At 45.4% G+C, this 16,451-nt stretch overlaps 1 protein-coding gene across 1 annotated transcript in view; it reads left to right on the forward strand.

Moving 5' to 3' along the window:
* The window catches only part of LOC147678550 (extracellular calcium-sensing receptor-like), a 165,163-nt gene that overhangs the window by 136,010 nt on the left and 12,702 nt on the right, over positions 1 to 16,451 (forward strand). Inside the window, exon 4 of the mRNA XM_086946596.1 lies at positions 14,526 to 14,753. Within this exon, the coding sequence (XP_086802722.1) occupies positions 14,526 to 14,753 (228 nt within the window). The remainder of the gene's footprint in view (positions 1 to 14,525; positions 14,754 to 16,451) is intronic.

Below are 16,451 nucleotides of genomic sequence, written 5' to 3' on the forward strand. Positions count from 1 at the left end.
AAACCAATATTAAATCTGTTGGTGGGTTTTATCTCTTGTGGCCCTAGTGGATTAAGGCAGGCCTGAGTTACATATCATCTTAGGTTATCTACCATGGGGAGGCGCAAGACCCAGGTAAACCAGGCCGGGCCCAGAGGTAGTGCAAAGGCAACTGTAACAACTATGGATGCCTTTCTATCCAGAGCTGCCTCAGTGATATTGAGCTGGTGAACAGGCAATTATCTAGATCTCCTACTAGTGGTCTTTTACCTCTCTTGGGTGGGTCAACTGACCATTTAAACAACTGTGTTGATGAGGTGGGATGTACTATGCTCACTCAGGGGCTTGGGAACGTTTCTCAAGATACTGATGTGCTTTCCCCCGTAATAGAGATACTGCAGGATGTAATAGCAACACCTTTACCTCCTGATGTTACCGCCGGAATTAGGCAGAGGGCTGCCCCTCAAACTACCAGAAGTAAGGGAGGGTAAAGTTCTACTGTTGACATTGAGACATTGGGCAATTGTAGTCGGCCATCTCAACCGGGGGGAGCATCCAAATCTCACGGCAGCACGAAAAGAAAAGGCAAAGCTATGGGCAGTCAAGCTAAAAAAATTACTTCTAACACATTGTTAGTATCAGCACCAGAAAATAGGCCACCACTGCCAGTAGTCACCCCGGTGGTTGACCCCCCATTGTTTAAATCCACCTTATGCAGCATGTTGGAAGATAAACTACGACCTATTTTGGTTAAACTTCACAACATAGAGCAGAGTATAGCAGACCAGCATACATTTATACAATTGAACCTATTGCGAAGCTGTGCGGTGCCAACCCATGTAGAATTAAAAAAACGCATTGACAAGGGCTCCCATAGTGGGGACGTCTGGAACCACCGATCCTCCAATTATTAATGCACCCCCTGTTATAGTCACGATTGCTAGCGGCTCAGAGGGGGTGAGTGGGAAGGCTCCCGACTGTTTGTTATCAAACGGGGTCCAGCCAGAAAAACAAGCTGGACCAGCTTCTAGCTCTGCGGGGAAAACGGGGGTATGTTGCAGGGGTCTTCTTATGAAGTGCAGCAGAATTTACCAGTTATTGACCTCCCGCTGCAGTCCACTCCGCTGGTTGTCATTTTAGGGAATGTGCCAACTCTCCCATCTGGTACAAAGGAGGACTTTTCACAACCTAAAAATAAAGTTACTCATTGGCTGTCCAGCAACACTGGTGTTGGACCAGCGATTGAACGTAATATTATTATGGTCCGCCGTGTTGCATGGCTGGGAAGGTCGAGGAAATCATAGGAGGGTGACTGTATCGTGGTGAATTTTAACAATCCTTTGCCTGTGGGGAAACATTTTTGGGAGGTTGAGGCTGGACTGGTAAATAGGGGTCACGGCATTCAGATACTGCCTTTGGGATTTTTGTATAAGGTGGAGAAACCAAGACAGGCTAAAATGATTATATCATTCTACCCGTGGCCTCAGAACCCGGCGGAGTCTACCAGGGCCAGATATTTTAAACCTTTGGCAAATGGGTATAACTTGTCGGGGGATTGTTTGTTTTCTTCTTTTTCTGAGGGGTCAAATAGATTTGCAGCTCTTTCCGGGCTGAATGATTGTGATTGACTGAGCTATAGTGTAGAGTCACCAGTCCAGCCACAATCTAAGTTACCCATTGAAGAGACATTGGAGGTTTTCCCGGGTACAGGGCCACTTGTTCAATTGCCGGACTAGCTGCCCAGCCCTGTGTTACTGGATAGGTCCAAGACAGAGGACTATAATGTTATATCGTGGAATATTGCTGCGTTGGCAGAGAAGTTTATAGACCCGCTGTGGGTTAAGCATGGGCGAATTTTGCGAATCTCGCGTTCGCGAATTTTGCGGATTTGCGAACTCGCAATCCGCAAAATCCGCGAATTCTCGCGAATTTGCGGATTTTTTTTTTTGTGTGTTTGCGCGGGTTTCTGCCAGTTCGCGAGGGTTTTGTACAATGTCGCAAATTGCGAACTTACCTGTCGGGTCGCAAGTTTCGCGAACTTGTTGTTTCTACGTGTCCAGCCTGTTTGGGACACTCTTCTTCATCACTGCCACTCTATGTCACCACTGCCACTCTCTGACTACTCATGCCACCCTCTGGCCCACCCATGCCACCCTCTGTTTCATCACAGCACCCTCTGGTTGTCCAGTCAGTGTACATTATTGTGGCAACGCAAGCACACCTTCCCTGCCTCAAGTGACCTGAATTAATTTGGGGCTGATTAATGTGTCACAGAATATTTTTTTAGCTGGCACCTGCTTCCTTAGTGCTTCCTGATTAGTGAACTTTTGCACTTGCTAAGTGCTTTCATTGTTGCAAAATTAGTTACAACACCTGCCCTGCCCCAACTGACAATAATGAATTAGGGGCTGATTAATGGATTTGAACTGCCAGCCTGGCTCCTGCTTGTCTCCCTTAGCTGTAATTCAGGACCTTTGTGGCATATGTGTAACTATTCTGAGGTTCAGAGCAGGGTCACATAATAGTTGCAACTGGCAACTGAACTCTGGAGGGGCCCCTCAGCAAGCACTACAGGAAATGGCTACTAATGATGAGCCTGAACTTTTGAACCTGGTAAGTAGTTACTTTCAGTTTGCTAAAATCGTATTTCTGCAATTTTGCACTTATTCGCGGGGCGCGAACTCACGCGAACTCACGCGAACAGTGCGAGCAGTGCGAGCAAAATCCGCTGCTCGCGGATTTGCGGATTTTGCGGGAGATTCGCGAATCTCGCGGATTGCGAATTTCCCGAAAATCCGCAAAATCCGCGAGCGAAACGGATTTTCCGCCCATGCTTACTGTGGGTGCAGTTCATCAGGCATTTCTCAGTGATTTGTCTCCAAGAGACATGGCTGGTGAACTGCAATCTCTCGCTGGAGGGGTATAAAGCTTATTTTGTCCCTGCTTCCCCAGCAGTTAGTGGAAGAGCCAGGGGTGGTTTAGATATTTTTATTTCTTTGTCGCTGAACTGTCATATTAAGGATATTCCCTCTTCTCATAGCGATCTCCAAGCGATTGTATTGAGGCGCGGAAACTCTAGCGTGTGTCTGATAAACTTTTATAATGCAGTGAACAGACAGGGGGCTTGTAAGGTAGCTGAGTTATACAGCTTTGTTAGGCAGTACTGCGACTTTTTTAGCAATAGACTTTTGATAGCAGTAGATTTTATTGTTCACCTGTGTGGTGACCCTAAAACCACTAGTTTGGGTAACATGGGTTGCGCAAGGATTAGGGGTCTCCATTTTAAGCACTCTGTACAAGGGGACATACTCAATGATTTGCTCAATGAATATGACTTGATTTCTTCTATGTCCTTTGCACCTCCATCAAGTAGACAGTTGATTCCGCCCTTTAAAGGCCGCAGTAATGGGTTCATCATTGACTATTTTCTGATTTCTGCAAGCATTTAGTCACTTTTGCGGGGATTTTCGATCATGGAGAGTGAATTCAGTGACCACAATCCAGTGTGTGTGCACCTGGTGGGTAGTATTTTGAGAGGAAGGCCAGGGTGGTATCCTTGGGTACAATGATTTCTACAGATGGAAAACGTAGCCTTAAATGGCCCAAGTAACCTCCGGACCTTTTTTATGCAAAAGTTCATGAATCTTGTGCCGCAGAATTCATTCTTTGTGGAGACCCTGAATCCTCTGCTAAGGGTATTCTTATAGCCTTTCCATATGGAACGGAATTGATGCCCTGTCACTTATGAAAAGTGTGAGAAGAAAACAATATTAATTTGCTTTGTATATGCTCAAATCTTAAAGATTAAAGAAAATCTATACTTAAGTGGTATTTTAATTCCCGAGGAATACAGACCTGTGGACAAGCACTGATGTCTACATTCAGATGACACAGCACTGAACTCAGGTTTTGTAAAATTGTTATCAACAATAAGAAGAGATACAGCGTTTGCAAACAGTTCAAAACGCAGCAGCTCGGTTTGTCACTGATGCCCCAAAACTCGCCTCAGCCACTCTTATTAGGAAGGACCTTCACTGGCTTCCTATCCAGGCCAGAATAGAGTTCAAGGTCCTATGTCTCACCCATCGTGCTTTGCACGGGCTTGGCTCTGAAGACATCAAACCCCTGGTGACTCCGTATGTCCCCGGCAGGGCACTTCGGTCAGCCAATAAACACCTTTTGCTCGTCCCTAAAACCAGCAAAGCCAGATGGAGCGATAGAGCCTTCAGCTTTTGTGCTCCTAAAATTTGGAATATCCTTCCGGCTGAGATCAAGGAACTCACCTCCCACCCCCTCTTCCGTAAGGCTCTGAAGACCTGGCTTTTCAGGCAGGCTTACAACTGATCCTCCCCCCGTCTTTCACCACACAGCTCTTTATTCCATCTCTAGCGCCTTGACACCCTTGGGCAAAGTAGCGCTTTACAAATTCTCTCTCAACTCAACTCAACTCAAGATTAATTTGAGATGTAATATAGGATGTATATAATATGCAAATTTGTATTATAAGGTATGAACTATTAAGTGTTGCTATATTTAACTACAAGGATGATTTTGATGTAACCTATTACTGTATGTTTCTATTAATTTTAAACCAATAATATATTTATTACAATAGAAATTATTGTGCGTGATTGGTAAGTTGCAAAGGACCCTTTAATGGTGGCCTAGGGTGCTAATCAAATGTGCAAGATTAGTGTTTGGAGCATTGTGTGTTGTTTGCGTGCTATGGGGGTGGGAAGATTCGTGTTTGAGTGCGTAGCAGTACTTGGGAGACACGTGAATTGTATGATTTCAAGGTTGTTTCGATCTTCTATTCTGAGGTACAGTTTCGGAATAAGGGCAGTTAGGGCCCTTATAGGTTCTTTTAAGGCTAATATTTCCCTCTGGAGACCTAGATTAGGGAGTGGTGTTTTGTTACCTACTGCCCTACCACCAGGATGAGGAATCATATATGTCCTATTGGTTGCTGTGCTTATGGCTCCCAGGCCCTCTTTGCAAATAAGTGTACCAGTTGTTGCTGGTTGTTCTGCGAGGGGTGCAAATCTATTGCTCAATGGGAGGTCTGCTGGCATCGCACGTTGAGTCACGCAGGGATCCCTAGATGGACTAATGGGGGGCTCGTCAAGTACTTCAGGGACTTTCAATAGCTGAGTCTTACTAGCTGCCTTTTTAAATAGGCTTGGTATGTTCCCACACCCTAGATTAGTAGACACAGCAGGAGTGTATGATTGGGGGATCTTGAGGGTCAGAGCAGGAGTGTCAGTAAATAATGCTGGTGTTAACCCTCGCAATCTGATATTATATTATTGATTCGATCCAACACACTCTCCTCATGCTCCCCATCCCTCCCTATCGGAAGGCTTGGGTTCCAAATTCGTTTCTTGTTTTTTTTTCTTCACTGCGCCTCCCAGCCCACCCCATGGCGGTTTCAATTTGGCAAAAAAAAGGCCCGGTTCTGGTTTGTTATGTATGTCAAATTGAGTGCAGTACCTTGGTATGAGGAGCGGTCAAATCCTTGGGATACAGATTTCAGGGGGGTCCTCCTGGTTCTGATGGGCAAGGGCTTGGCCTGGGCATGGCCAAGGAATGCCTGTGCCTGTCCCACTCTGTGGGAGAGAGAGCAGCTGCAGAAGAGGCCTCTGGAGGGTGATGTCACCTCCCGTGCGGCCACAAGTCTTGCTGGAGGACCAAGTCCCAACCCAGCGGTAGCAATAAATGGCAGTGACGGGGCCCCATAATCCCTCTTCAGTGCCTGGTGCCAAGAGCCTGGTGCTTGGAGTCTGGTGGGAAGCAGGAGGCGTTGGGGCTCAGAAGCCCGTTGTGGAGACCACTACTGCAGAACTTAACCTAAAAAACAATCTGCAAGCATATTTATTTATTAGTAGAGGGACTTCTAAAAATCTAGGACGGTAATATTTTTAAACAAATATTAATAAGACTTTTTCAGAAAACAAGGAGTGGGAATACTTGCAGATATTTTATTGGTCAAAATCCTGTAGTAACACTGAAATCAGAAGGACAATTAGTTCAGATTATGAGTGATAGGCTGCAGGAATGCAAAGATTACCAGTCAGTCAGTCAAAGTAGTCTTTATTCGATTTACATCATAAAAGACAGAAATACATCATCTAAATACATTCCATAGTTGTTAAAACAATAAATACCAAACAAGTTAAAATCTATATATCAAGCATATTAAATATCACAACGAAGGACACATGACCGAAACCATCTACAATCAAGGTTAAAGCTTAAAAAGGGGTTAAAATGTAATAAAAACAACAGATAAATCAGGGCTTCAAATTCTGTGATCGTAAGGCCCAGGCCCAGCTAATGAACTTAGATACGCCAATAACAAATTAGGGTGTAGTGTCCGATTTCAAAATCCTACTCGCAGTGATAGCAGAGCTAGTACCCAAGGAACAGCAGACGGGTTTTAACCAAACAAGTCTGGGTACTGCGTACATTGTACAGCAAAATATAAAATGATCAATAGATTCTACGGCCTTGATACAAAAAGGACATTTATCACTACTTCCACGTTTCCAAGAATGTGTGAGCCCACACAGGGGAAGTGAGCCCACTCTCAACTGGTGGTACAATTTCCGATCAAGAGGCTTAGTTATTATATCCCAATAACCTTCAAAGCACAGGACTTCCTTATTACCTAAGAAAGCCGAGGTCATAGAAGGCCCCCTCACTGAGACCAATATCTTATCTGTGATCCTTCTCCAGTATATTTCCTTAAGGGACTTCTTGGAAGGGAAAGTGGCACTGGCTGGGTCTACCCACAAGGCCTACAATCCCATGTCCAGCAAAGACGCTCTATGTGATGATAACCAAGGTACCCTCAAAGACCCCTGTAGTAAGCATGGGCGGAAAATCCGTTACGCTCGCGGATTTTGCGGATTTTCGGTAAATTCGCAATCCGCGAGATTCGCGAATTTCCCGCAAAATCCGCAAATCCGCGAGCAGCGGATTTTATGGCTTGCTCGCACTGTTCGCGTGAGTTCGCGGCTTCCCAGTTCAACTTCACGCCCCGCGAATAAGAGCTAAATTGCAGAAATACGATTTTAGCAAAACTGAAACTACTTACCAGGTTCAAAAGTTCAAGCTCATCATTAGTAGCCATATCCTGTAGTGCTTCCTGAGGGGCCCATCCAGAGTTCAGTTGCCTACTTGCAACTATTATGTGACCCTGCTCTGACCCTCAGAATAGTTACACAAAGGTCCTGAATTACAGCTAAGGCAGACAAGCAGGAGCCAGGCTGGAAGTTCAAATCCAGTGACACATTAATCAGCCCCTAATTCATTATTGTCAGTTGGGGCAGGGCAGGTGTTGTAACTAATTTTGCAACAATGAAAGCACTTAGCAAGTGCAAAAGATCACTAATCAGGAAGCACTAAGGAAGCAGGTGCCAGCTAAAAAAATATTCTGTGACACATTAATCAGCCCCAAATTAATTCAGGTCACTTGAGGCAGGGAAGGTGTGCTTTGCTTTGCCGAAAATAATGTACACTGGACAACCAGAGGGTGCGGTGATGAAACAGAGGGTGGCATGGGTGGGCCAGAGGGTGGCATGAGTAGTCAGAGAGTGGCAGTGGTGACAGAGAGTGGCAGTGATGAAGAAGAGTGTCCCAAACAGGCTGGACACGTAGAAACAACAAGTTCGCAAAACTTGCGACCCGACAGGTAAGTTCGCGTTTGCGAAATTGTACAAAACCCTCGCGAACTGGCAGAAACCCACGCGAACACACACAAAAAAAATCCGCAAATTCGCGAGAATTCGCAGATTTTGCGGATTGCGAGTTCGCAAATCCGCAAAATTCGCGAACGTGAGATTCGCAAAATTCGCCCATACTTACCCTGTAGTCCCTTAATCTCCAGGATAGCCTCGGCAAACATGGAGAGTTCCGGTGTAGTCCACAAGCGTCGCCAAAACGCCAGTGGTCTATACCATACCACATCCTCTATAGGGTTACTACCTAGATCGAACAATAGGGGAAGGCGAGGGGTAGATTGGGGTAAACCTGTGGCCAGTCTAAGTAACTTATTCTGCTCCACCTGTAATCTGGAAAAATTACTATATCCCCACAGTTCAGCACCGTATAGGATTGAGGGTAGGATTCTACCCCAATCTACCCCTCGCCTTCCCCTATTGATTACCAGTATAACTTTAAAGAAAGAAATCCAGCTGACATCTATCATCCATCACTACTCAAAACTGTGAAAATCTATGTTAAGCTCACTAACAACTGAGAATATTACATGTTCTCTTACCAAATCGTAATGATATCATAATACTGCCCAGGGTAATAATCCAAGCCAGCAGAAAAATAGCTTGGACTTGTAATAAGCCCCTATATAAGGACAGAGCTATCACAATAGAATAAACTATAGCAACCTGACTGAGACTTCAACATGGCAGCATGGATGATGTCCATTACATAAACAACAGCACTTCCGTGTTTAGGAAGCAGAGCATTTCACTGACACTGAGAGGTCACTCACAGGCTGGAATTCCAGCCCAGTTGATTCCTGTTTACATCATACAAGGGATGCTTCCCAGTGTTAGACTACCCTACAGGGATTAGGCAGATCCACTCACCTTAGACACACTAGGGTCCTGATTACGATTTTGGCAGATGGTATACTCCATTACAAATGTGAAGGATAGCCCTATTACAAGTTCCATAGGATATAATGGAATTGTAATACGGAGGATGGGATATCCATCACAATTGTGATAAAGTATCCCATCCGCCAAGATCTAGGTTAGGTAGTGCTAGGTTGGAGTACACAGTACCTGTATGCAAATATATATTTTCTGTAATCAGCAAAATGGTTGAACTGTTTATCTTTTTCAACAATCTTGTAATGTTAATTACATTATTCTGTTTCCCCTGTTGATTAATACAGCACAAGAATTTTACTTAAGAATCACAATGTTTTAATAAATATTGAACCTGCATGTTGTGTCCTTCTTGTATATTGTATCTCTTTAGGTATGCAACAGTAGCTATATGAAATGGTTCTAGATCTGATGCCATGATTGCCTTGGAGAGTCAGAGTTGTCATGTCTTGTGGTTGCACAATCTATATATTACTTTGTCAGGTTAGGGGTACAGATGGTGCACTGTGAGCTAGCAGGTCATAGGCCAGAATATCTGGACAGTGTGCGTGAATCAGTCTCGCACACTTCTAATGGTTATATTGTCCGACAAACAAACAGTTTTACTTGGGAAAGTATATGCCCTATGACATGGCACTGCCAATGCTCTAGCTTGAGTTCCTATTCAGTGGATTGTCTGAGTCGTTTTCCTTTGTATAACCAAAGATCCCTACTCACATACTAACAGGAGACATCCTTGGTGTAAGGTAAAAATACCCCTCAGCTGACTGACTAGGTAAATCCTATATGTTGGCTGAAGGTTATTCAAGCTTGAACCTTTTAAACGATCACACCATAGAGGTACACAAGAGTAGAGCCACATTGCTGTGAGGAATGCAAGGGCTGAGCTGTTTATGACAGTTCTGCCAATGCTATTCCTGTAGATGCGGGTCCAGTTCCAGATTCAAGTCAACTGGCACGATTAGCTTGAATTGGAGGTTGGTGGGCCTTGGCCCTTAGTGAGCAGTTCATGGAGACACTGAGCCATCGTGACTCTCGATGCATAGGCCGCTCCTTAAACGACTGGAGCTGCCTCTTCCCTTTCTCCTCCATTGGCCTCAAAGTCTCCCCGACCCTCAGGCATGGCAGCAGTGAGGACTGAGCTCAGGTTTTGGCCAGGCTTGGGGAAGCGGCTTGACCTGATTTGGGTTCAGCTTGCAAGCTGAGTATGCTCCCATGCCATGCCTATATACTTATTTGACTCACTATAATCTGCCTCACAAATTTCCACTGAAAATATCATTCTAAGCAAATCCAGTTTATGATACTTTGCCAGTCCATGCTACAACACTATAGTCTGTGACAAACTACGGCACTCCACTCCACTCTGTGCAATGAAAATCTACTCTACGAAACTCCACTCCACTTTCTGACACTCCTCACCACTCTACACCACTACACTGTGCAACACTCTTTTCCACTGTATGGCACTCTACTCTACTTTACTCTTCCTACTCTACTCTACTCTATGACACTTCAGCCTACCTCACTCCACTTTATGCCACTTCACTTTACTCCACTCCACGCTGCGCGACTCTATGACATCCCACTCCATGATACTCCACTCTATGACCCTCTACTCCACTCTATGCCACTCCACGCCAGTCTATGACAGTCTACACCACTCTATGCTACTTCACTCTAACCCACTCTATGACACTCCACCACACAATACTCCACTCTAATTTAATTTATTTTAATTTAAAGATTTATAGAGCGCACAGCTACCCAACATGGTCTCCCGGCGCGTGACAAGACAGGAGACAAGCAGCTAGACAGCAACCTAGGATAAGGATTTAAACTTGGTGGTTATAAAGGAAAGTCTTTAGGTTCTTACGGAAGGCTAACAAAGAGTGACAGTTCCTGACCTCAACTGGGAGAGATTTCCAAAGTTTTGAGCCCAAGTAAGAAAACATGCAGCCTCTCATTCAAGCAAGTCGGAACCTGGGCACACAGAAGAGAGCAAGACTGGTTGATCTCAGCTGTCTGGCAGCAAAGTAGGGTTTCACAAGGCTTTGGATGTAAGAGGGTGCAAAGCCAAGTTTGGCCCTGAACATGTAGCATAAAGCCTTGAATTTGATGTGCTTGTTCACCCTGAGCCAGTGGAGTTTATGAAGTAGAGGTGAAGCTGAGGCATATATAGGTATCCAATAGAGGAGGTGTGCAGCCACATACTGTATGACCTGCAGGCGATGGACTGAGTCTTTATCTGCTCTCAAGTACAAAACATTGCCATAGTCCTGTCTGGATGTCACTTAAGCCTGCATTACCGATTTCTGGACTGCTGGTGGAATTAGCCAGAGGATCTTTTTAAGCCATTTGAGGAAAGCAAAGCAGGTCACAGTGACCCTAGACACCTGAGGTTTGAGGGAACGATTGTTATCAATATGAAACCCAGATTCTTAACTTTAGGGACCGGAACAGGTCGTGGTCCCAGGGTATCGGGCCAGTGGTTGATTCCACAAAGCTGCATGAAGCAGTACATATGACAGTAACAGAATGGCATTTTAGGATTGTTTATGTGCAGGAAGGGACACCTTCCTACACATAAAGAACCCCCCCCCTGCACGCAGACACCCTTGCACTCTGGTGCAAGAATGCCTGCGCTGGCGCTAAGTTGTTAAACGCAAGGCTGCACCACATTCTTGTAAATATGGTGCAGCCTTGCATTTCAGAAGTGGAGCAGAGAGGCATTAAGCCAGGAAGGCTAACGCCTCTCTCCTCCACTTCCTGGTACATATCCCGCTCAATTACATGGCACTGCACTCTACTCCACTATACAATGCTATACTCCACTGTATGATGCACCACTCTACTTGACATCACTCCATGGCACTTTACACCACTCCACTCTACGCACTCTACTCCTCTCTATGCCACAGTTGATGGGACCAATAACCTTTAGCTGACTTTTGACAGTGAAAGTCCGCTTGGATGAGGGTCCAATCAGGTGCCTTACAAGTGTAGGTACTATGGACCTGATTTGCAAAGGGCCTCTGCACTTATGGCGGAGGCCCCGAAGTCATGGTTGGGGACCCCACTCGTGGCCGGACCTCCAGATTTCAATTTCTTATTGGGGAGGTCCTGCCATGAAAGTGGGCACCCCGCCATGAATCTGGGGCCTCCACCACGAGTGCAGAGGCCCTTTGTGAATCAGGCCCTATATTTTTTCTTACTCTTCAATCTTAGCTGTTCTTCTGACTGAATCCAATTTCTGTGCACACACCTCTATCTCATCTAGAACATATACAGCAGCTAATGATGATATTCATTACTTGAGCTGGCTGCTGTCCTCTTCATAATAGGACATTGCTTCACCTTCTTTTTTCTTGCATTTTTGTTTGTATTGTTTTGCAGTTTTATATAGCGCGAACTCGACCTGTCGGTATTGGAGCACTTTATATTAGCACCAGTTACATTACACAAGGTCACTTTATTTTTTGTAGGTGCAGGGAGACTTATGGCCTTATTACGATGGCGGACGGACTTAAGTCCATCTGCCATCGTCGCAGGAATTGGGACCAGCTGCCTATATGGCGGCGGTCCCACACATGACATTGTAATACGACCGCGGTCACATTATGCATGTTTACCATTGTGGTGGGTGCTGCTGGTTGCAGCACCGGCTGCAATAGTAAAAATGCATTTTGTATTGTATTGTATGGTATTGTATTGTAAGGGGAACTTGTAAAGCGCACTGACACCGTGGGTTTCCTGGCGCTGGTTGGATGCAGAAGGACCAGAGGGATTTAGCTGGATTGAGGGAAAAGCCATGTTTTTAGGGATTTACGGAAAAGAATGAGAGAGTTAGAGGTTTTGAGAGAGAGGGGAAAGGAGTTCCAAAGTTTAGGGGCCAGGAATGCAAATCTGCAGAGTTTGATAGGGGGGATGGACAGGAAGTGAAGGTGGGAAGATCTCAGGTTCCGTGAAGGGCAGTAGGGCCTGATGAGGGATTTCAGAAAGACGGGACAGGAGCCAGATAAAGATTTAAAGGTGAGGCAGCCGATCTTAAAGGCTGCCCTCGAGATGACAGGGAGCCAATGCAGTTTAGAGAGAAGGGGTTTGGCGGATTGCCATTTCGGAATCCCAAGGGCCAGTCTCGCCGCTTGATTTTGAACAGATTGTAGTCTGGAGAGAGATGTTTTAGGCAGACCGTGGTAAATAGAGTTCGAAAAATCTAAGCGGGAGAGGACGAGGGCCATGATAACTTGCAGAAGGGCTTCAGGAGTGAGGAGCTAGGCCACCTTCCTGATCCTGCGCAGCTGGAACATGCAGGAGGAGACCACCGTCCCCACTTGGGGCCCGAGAGAAAGGCCGGAGTCAATAGTGACCCCGAGACTCTTTACCGAGGCCACGGGGGTGGGGGGGAGGCCAAGTTCTGCCGGCCAAAAGTGCGGACCCCAGTGGGTAGAGCTCCTGCCAGGAAGAAGGAGCTCCGTCTTTCCGGGATTCAATTTGAGCTGGTTTTGACACATCCACTGGAGGATGTGGGGCATTTTGTGCATGTCCCTGCACTACATGGCAGGCACCATGCAGTGCCTGTCACCTCATGCAGGGAACTGTAGAGAGACATCTTAGGTGCCCCCAAGTGCAAAATGCACATGCCCTTGCACATGGGGGGCCCGCAATGGGCCCCCAAATTACATCTCCGCCAGCCTTTAAATGGTGGTTGAACCAGGATAGACAGGCTGGCGGGGATGCAGCATCCAAATCCGGCGGGCGGTGCCTGCTAGGCACTGCCACCATTTTGTGGATGCGGGCTGGATCTGACAGGCAATCGCAATGATTGCCTCTGTTGGACCCGTGACAGACGGGCTTTCCGCCTGCCTGGCACACCGCCCGCCATCCTGATCTGGCGGGGGGTAATAGGCTGCACGGTGGCGGTGAGCCCGCCACCGGCATGCAGCCGGTGGCGGGTTCACCGCCATCATAATCACCCCTTAAGTGATTTGCCTAGAATCCCAGGATGTTGAGATGACACTGAAACTCAAACATGGATGTCCAATTCCAAAGTCAGCAACTCTGCCCGTTAGGTCACATCTTCTGGTGTTTATAAGTTGGTCTCTTTCAAGCTCTTAATCATTGTGTCTCTCTCTATCGTCTTTCTCTATTTATTCTAAAAATGGGCTATGGAGACACTTTTTACTGAGAACAAAAAATCTCTATGAGAAAAAAAAAGAACATTATCACAACAGTTGTAGATCCAATCAGTTTATGCTTAGAAAATGTCAAAGAAACAGCAAATGCACTGAAAGTCATTTACTTGCTAACCAATGTAAATATTAAGCAGCTGTGCCAGGATGAAGATCAGTACTTAGAAAGAAGATAAAAGGAATCAGTTGTGTTTTGCACACTGTGTGAAATGTCTAATACTTTTTCACATGTACTTCAAAATAATGTCCTGAATTATGCATATAGCCATGTGCTTAAAAGGCAAGCAACATTATGCGATTAATTTATATTGTTTCAAACCCTATCCTTTAGTTTGGGAGGGTGGGGGTGGCTAGAACAGCTCTTGTATTGAAATTGCTGTCATAGATTCTTCTGCATTTAGAATCATGTAGGCCGTACCTTTGACTCAGGCCTGCAAATCTGCTTACCTCACTTACATCTCTGCTCTGGAGTGCTTAATTTGAGCTGGTGTTTTCCGGTGCTTGGTGCTGGCACTTAATTCTTAGCACCAGCGCTTGTAACAGTCTGCCTCATGGTGTCGCTGTCTACCAAGGCAATACAAAGCATATGTCATGAATGGCAAAAGTCCTGAGGTAAGTTGTAAGGGTCAGGACTGCTGAAGTCCAAGTACAGGTTTATCAAAGTTAGCCCTAAAAATGTTAAATAATTTAAAAATAATGTCTTTCTCTTCTCCTCCTTCAGCTTCTGCACTACATAAAGCATGTACGTTTGCCAGAAAAGGGTGGAAGTGGGTACTTCTTTGATGAACATGGCAACCCCCCTGCACAATATGATGTTATAAACTGGCAATATAACCGTGAGGGCATACTTGGGCACGTGAAGGTGGGCACATATGACTCCAGTGCCCCTCCTGGAGAAACACTGAAGATTAACATCAGCGCTGTCCAGTGGAATCCAAGAGGCACGCAGGTAGAGGTATTTGGAATGTAAAGAGGAGTCCTTAATGATAGAAGCAAATACGTCACTTCTAAATGTGCTTCTCCAGTGCTGAGATCGATTTCAAGAGTTGCTTGCTTGATACCTGTATTCTAGTATGGAACTCTTGGTAACTGTGGTAAGCGATTTCACATCAGTGGCTCTTTCAGGCAGTGGACGGTCCTTTTATTTATTTATTTATTTGAAAAGTTTTATAAAGCGCGAACATGACCCTCGAGCGTATCAGAGCGCTGTACATAGAGGCCGAAGCATGCATGAACCAAGAACAGTTGAGGTCAACATTTTTAAAACAACAAGGAGTAAACAATAAACAGTAAACAAAGTCAGATACCTACTAGTTCAGTTTCTCATATAGTGCAAAAAAATTCTTGTAACATTCAGTGAAACAATCATATACTGGCTCGTCAAAGCATAGTAGAGTAAATGTCAAATCTGTAATCGGTCATCAAAGTAATCTTGAATTTTAGTTCTGAAAGGGCCCTCGAGTAAAATAACAGTTTAACAACCAATCAAAACTAAGTAGCAAAAGATACGTTGGGAAAAAATGTCAAATCAGTCAACAAGGGGACTAGAGCAATAGTACATTAAGATGCAGTTAATGTCCACTCAGGAAAAGCCGTTTGGCCTGTTTCTTGAAATAGGCAGTGGAGGAATTGGTTCTCATCTCCGTAGGAAGAGCGTTCCAAATTCTAGGTGCAAGGCCGGAGAAAGCACGGTCGTACGTACTTTGTACGCCTGGGTTGATTCCGATGGTGCTTCTACTTTATATTATTTCAAACACTATCCTTTAGTTTGGGAGGGTGGAGGTGGCTAGAACAGCTCTTGTATTGAAATTGCTGTCATAGATTCTTCTGCATTTAGAATCATGTAGGCCGTACCTTTGACTCAGGCCTGCAAATCTGCTTACCTCACTTACATCTCTGCTCTGGAGTGCTTAATTTGAGCTGGTGTTTTCCGGTGCTTGGTGCTGGCACTTAATTCTTAGCACCAGCGCTTGTAACAGTCTGCCTCATGGTGTCGCTGTCTGCCAAATGTGCGTCCCTTGCTCACTGTGCCACTGGATTCAAGCTAGCCTGACTGAAGAAAAGTGGCATACCCTGAAACCGGTCCCAGGGTGCTTGTTTCCAAACCAGGGAGGACCTGGCCTGGCAGTTCGGTCTGGACTGTTCCCCTGAGGCACAGGTTCAAGACTGATTTGCATATGGCTGGGTCTAAGCTGGGGTGGAATGGTGAGCAAAAGAACGATGGATTTAACCCAGATCTTTTGACTGGGGGAGAATGTTTGCATTGTCAGCATTCCGTCCATCATTTGTTTGCTGTAACACAAGATAGGTATGAGCACAAGGACAGCTAATTATTAATTTAATAAACATTAGCAATCACTAATATGTGCCACTAAAGTCATCATTCTTACAACTTTGGGGGTCTTGAATAGTATGAATTTGCACACTTGTAGGAGTGTGATGGTTAGTAGTTTTGATGGTACTGTGATTGGCAGAGGTGGTAAGTGCAAGCTGTGGTGTCCTCCTGACACGTCCCCTGGTACTTACGGTTTTACAAATTAACCACTGCTGCTCTGCTGTTATCCATGTCCAGGCACTGCCGTGGAAAGCCTGCCATTTCACTGCATGCTACATCTCTGTAGCCCTGTAGTGATGAGGGGCGCTGACA

Source organism: Lissotriton vulgaris, chromosome 12 (genome assembly GCF_964263255.1).
Source record: "Lissotriton vulgaris chromosome 12, aLisVul1.2, whole genome shotgun sequence".
In the NCBI taxonomy this organism is placed as follows: Eukaryota; Metazoa; Chordata; class Amphibia; order Caudata; family Salamandridae; genus Lissotriton; species Lissotriton vulgaris.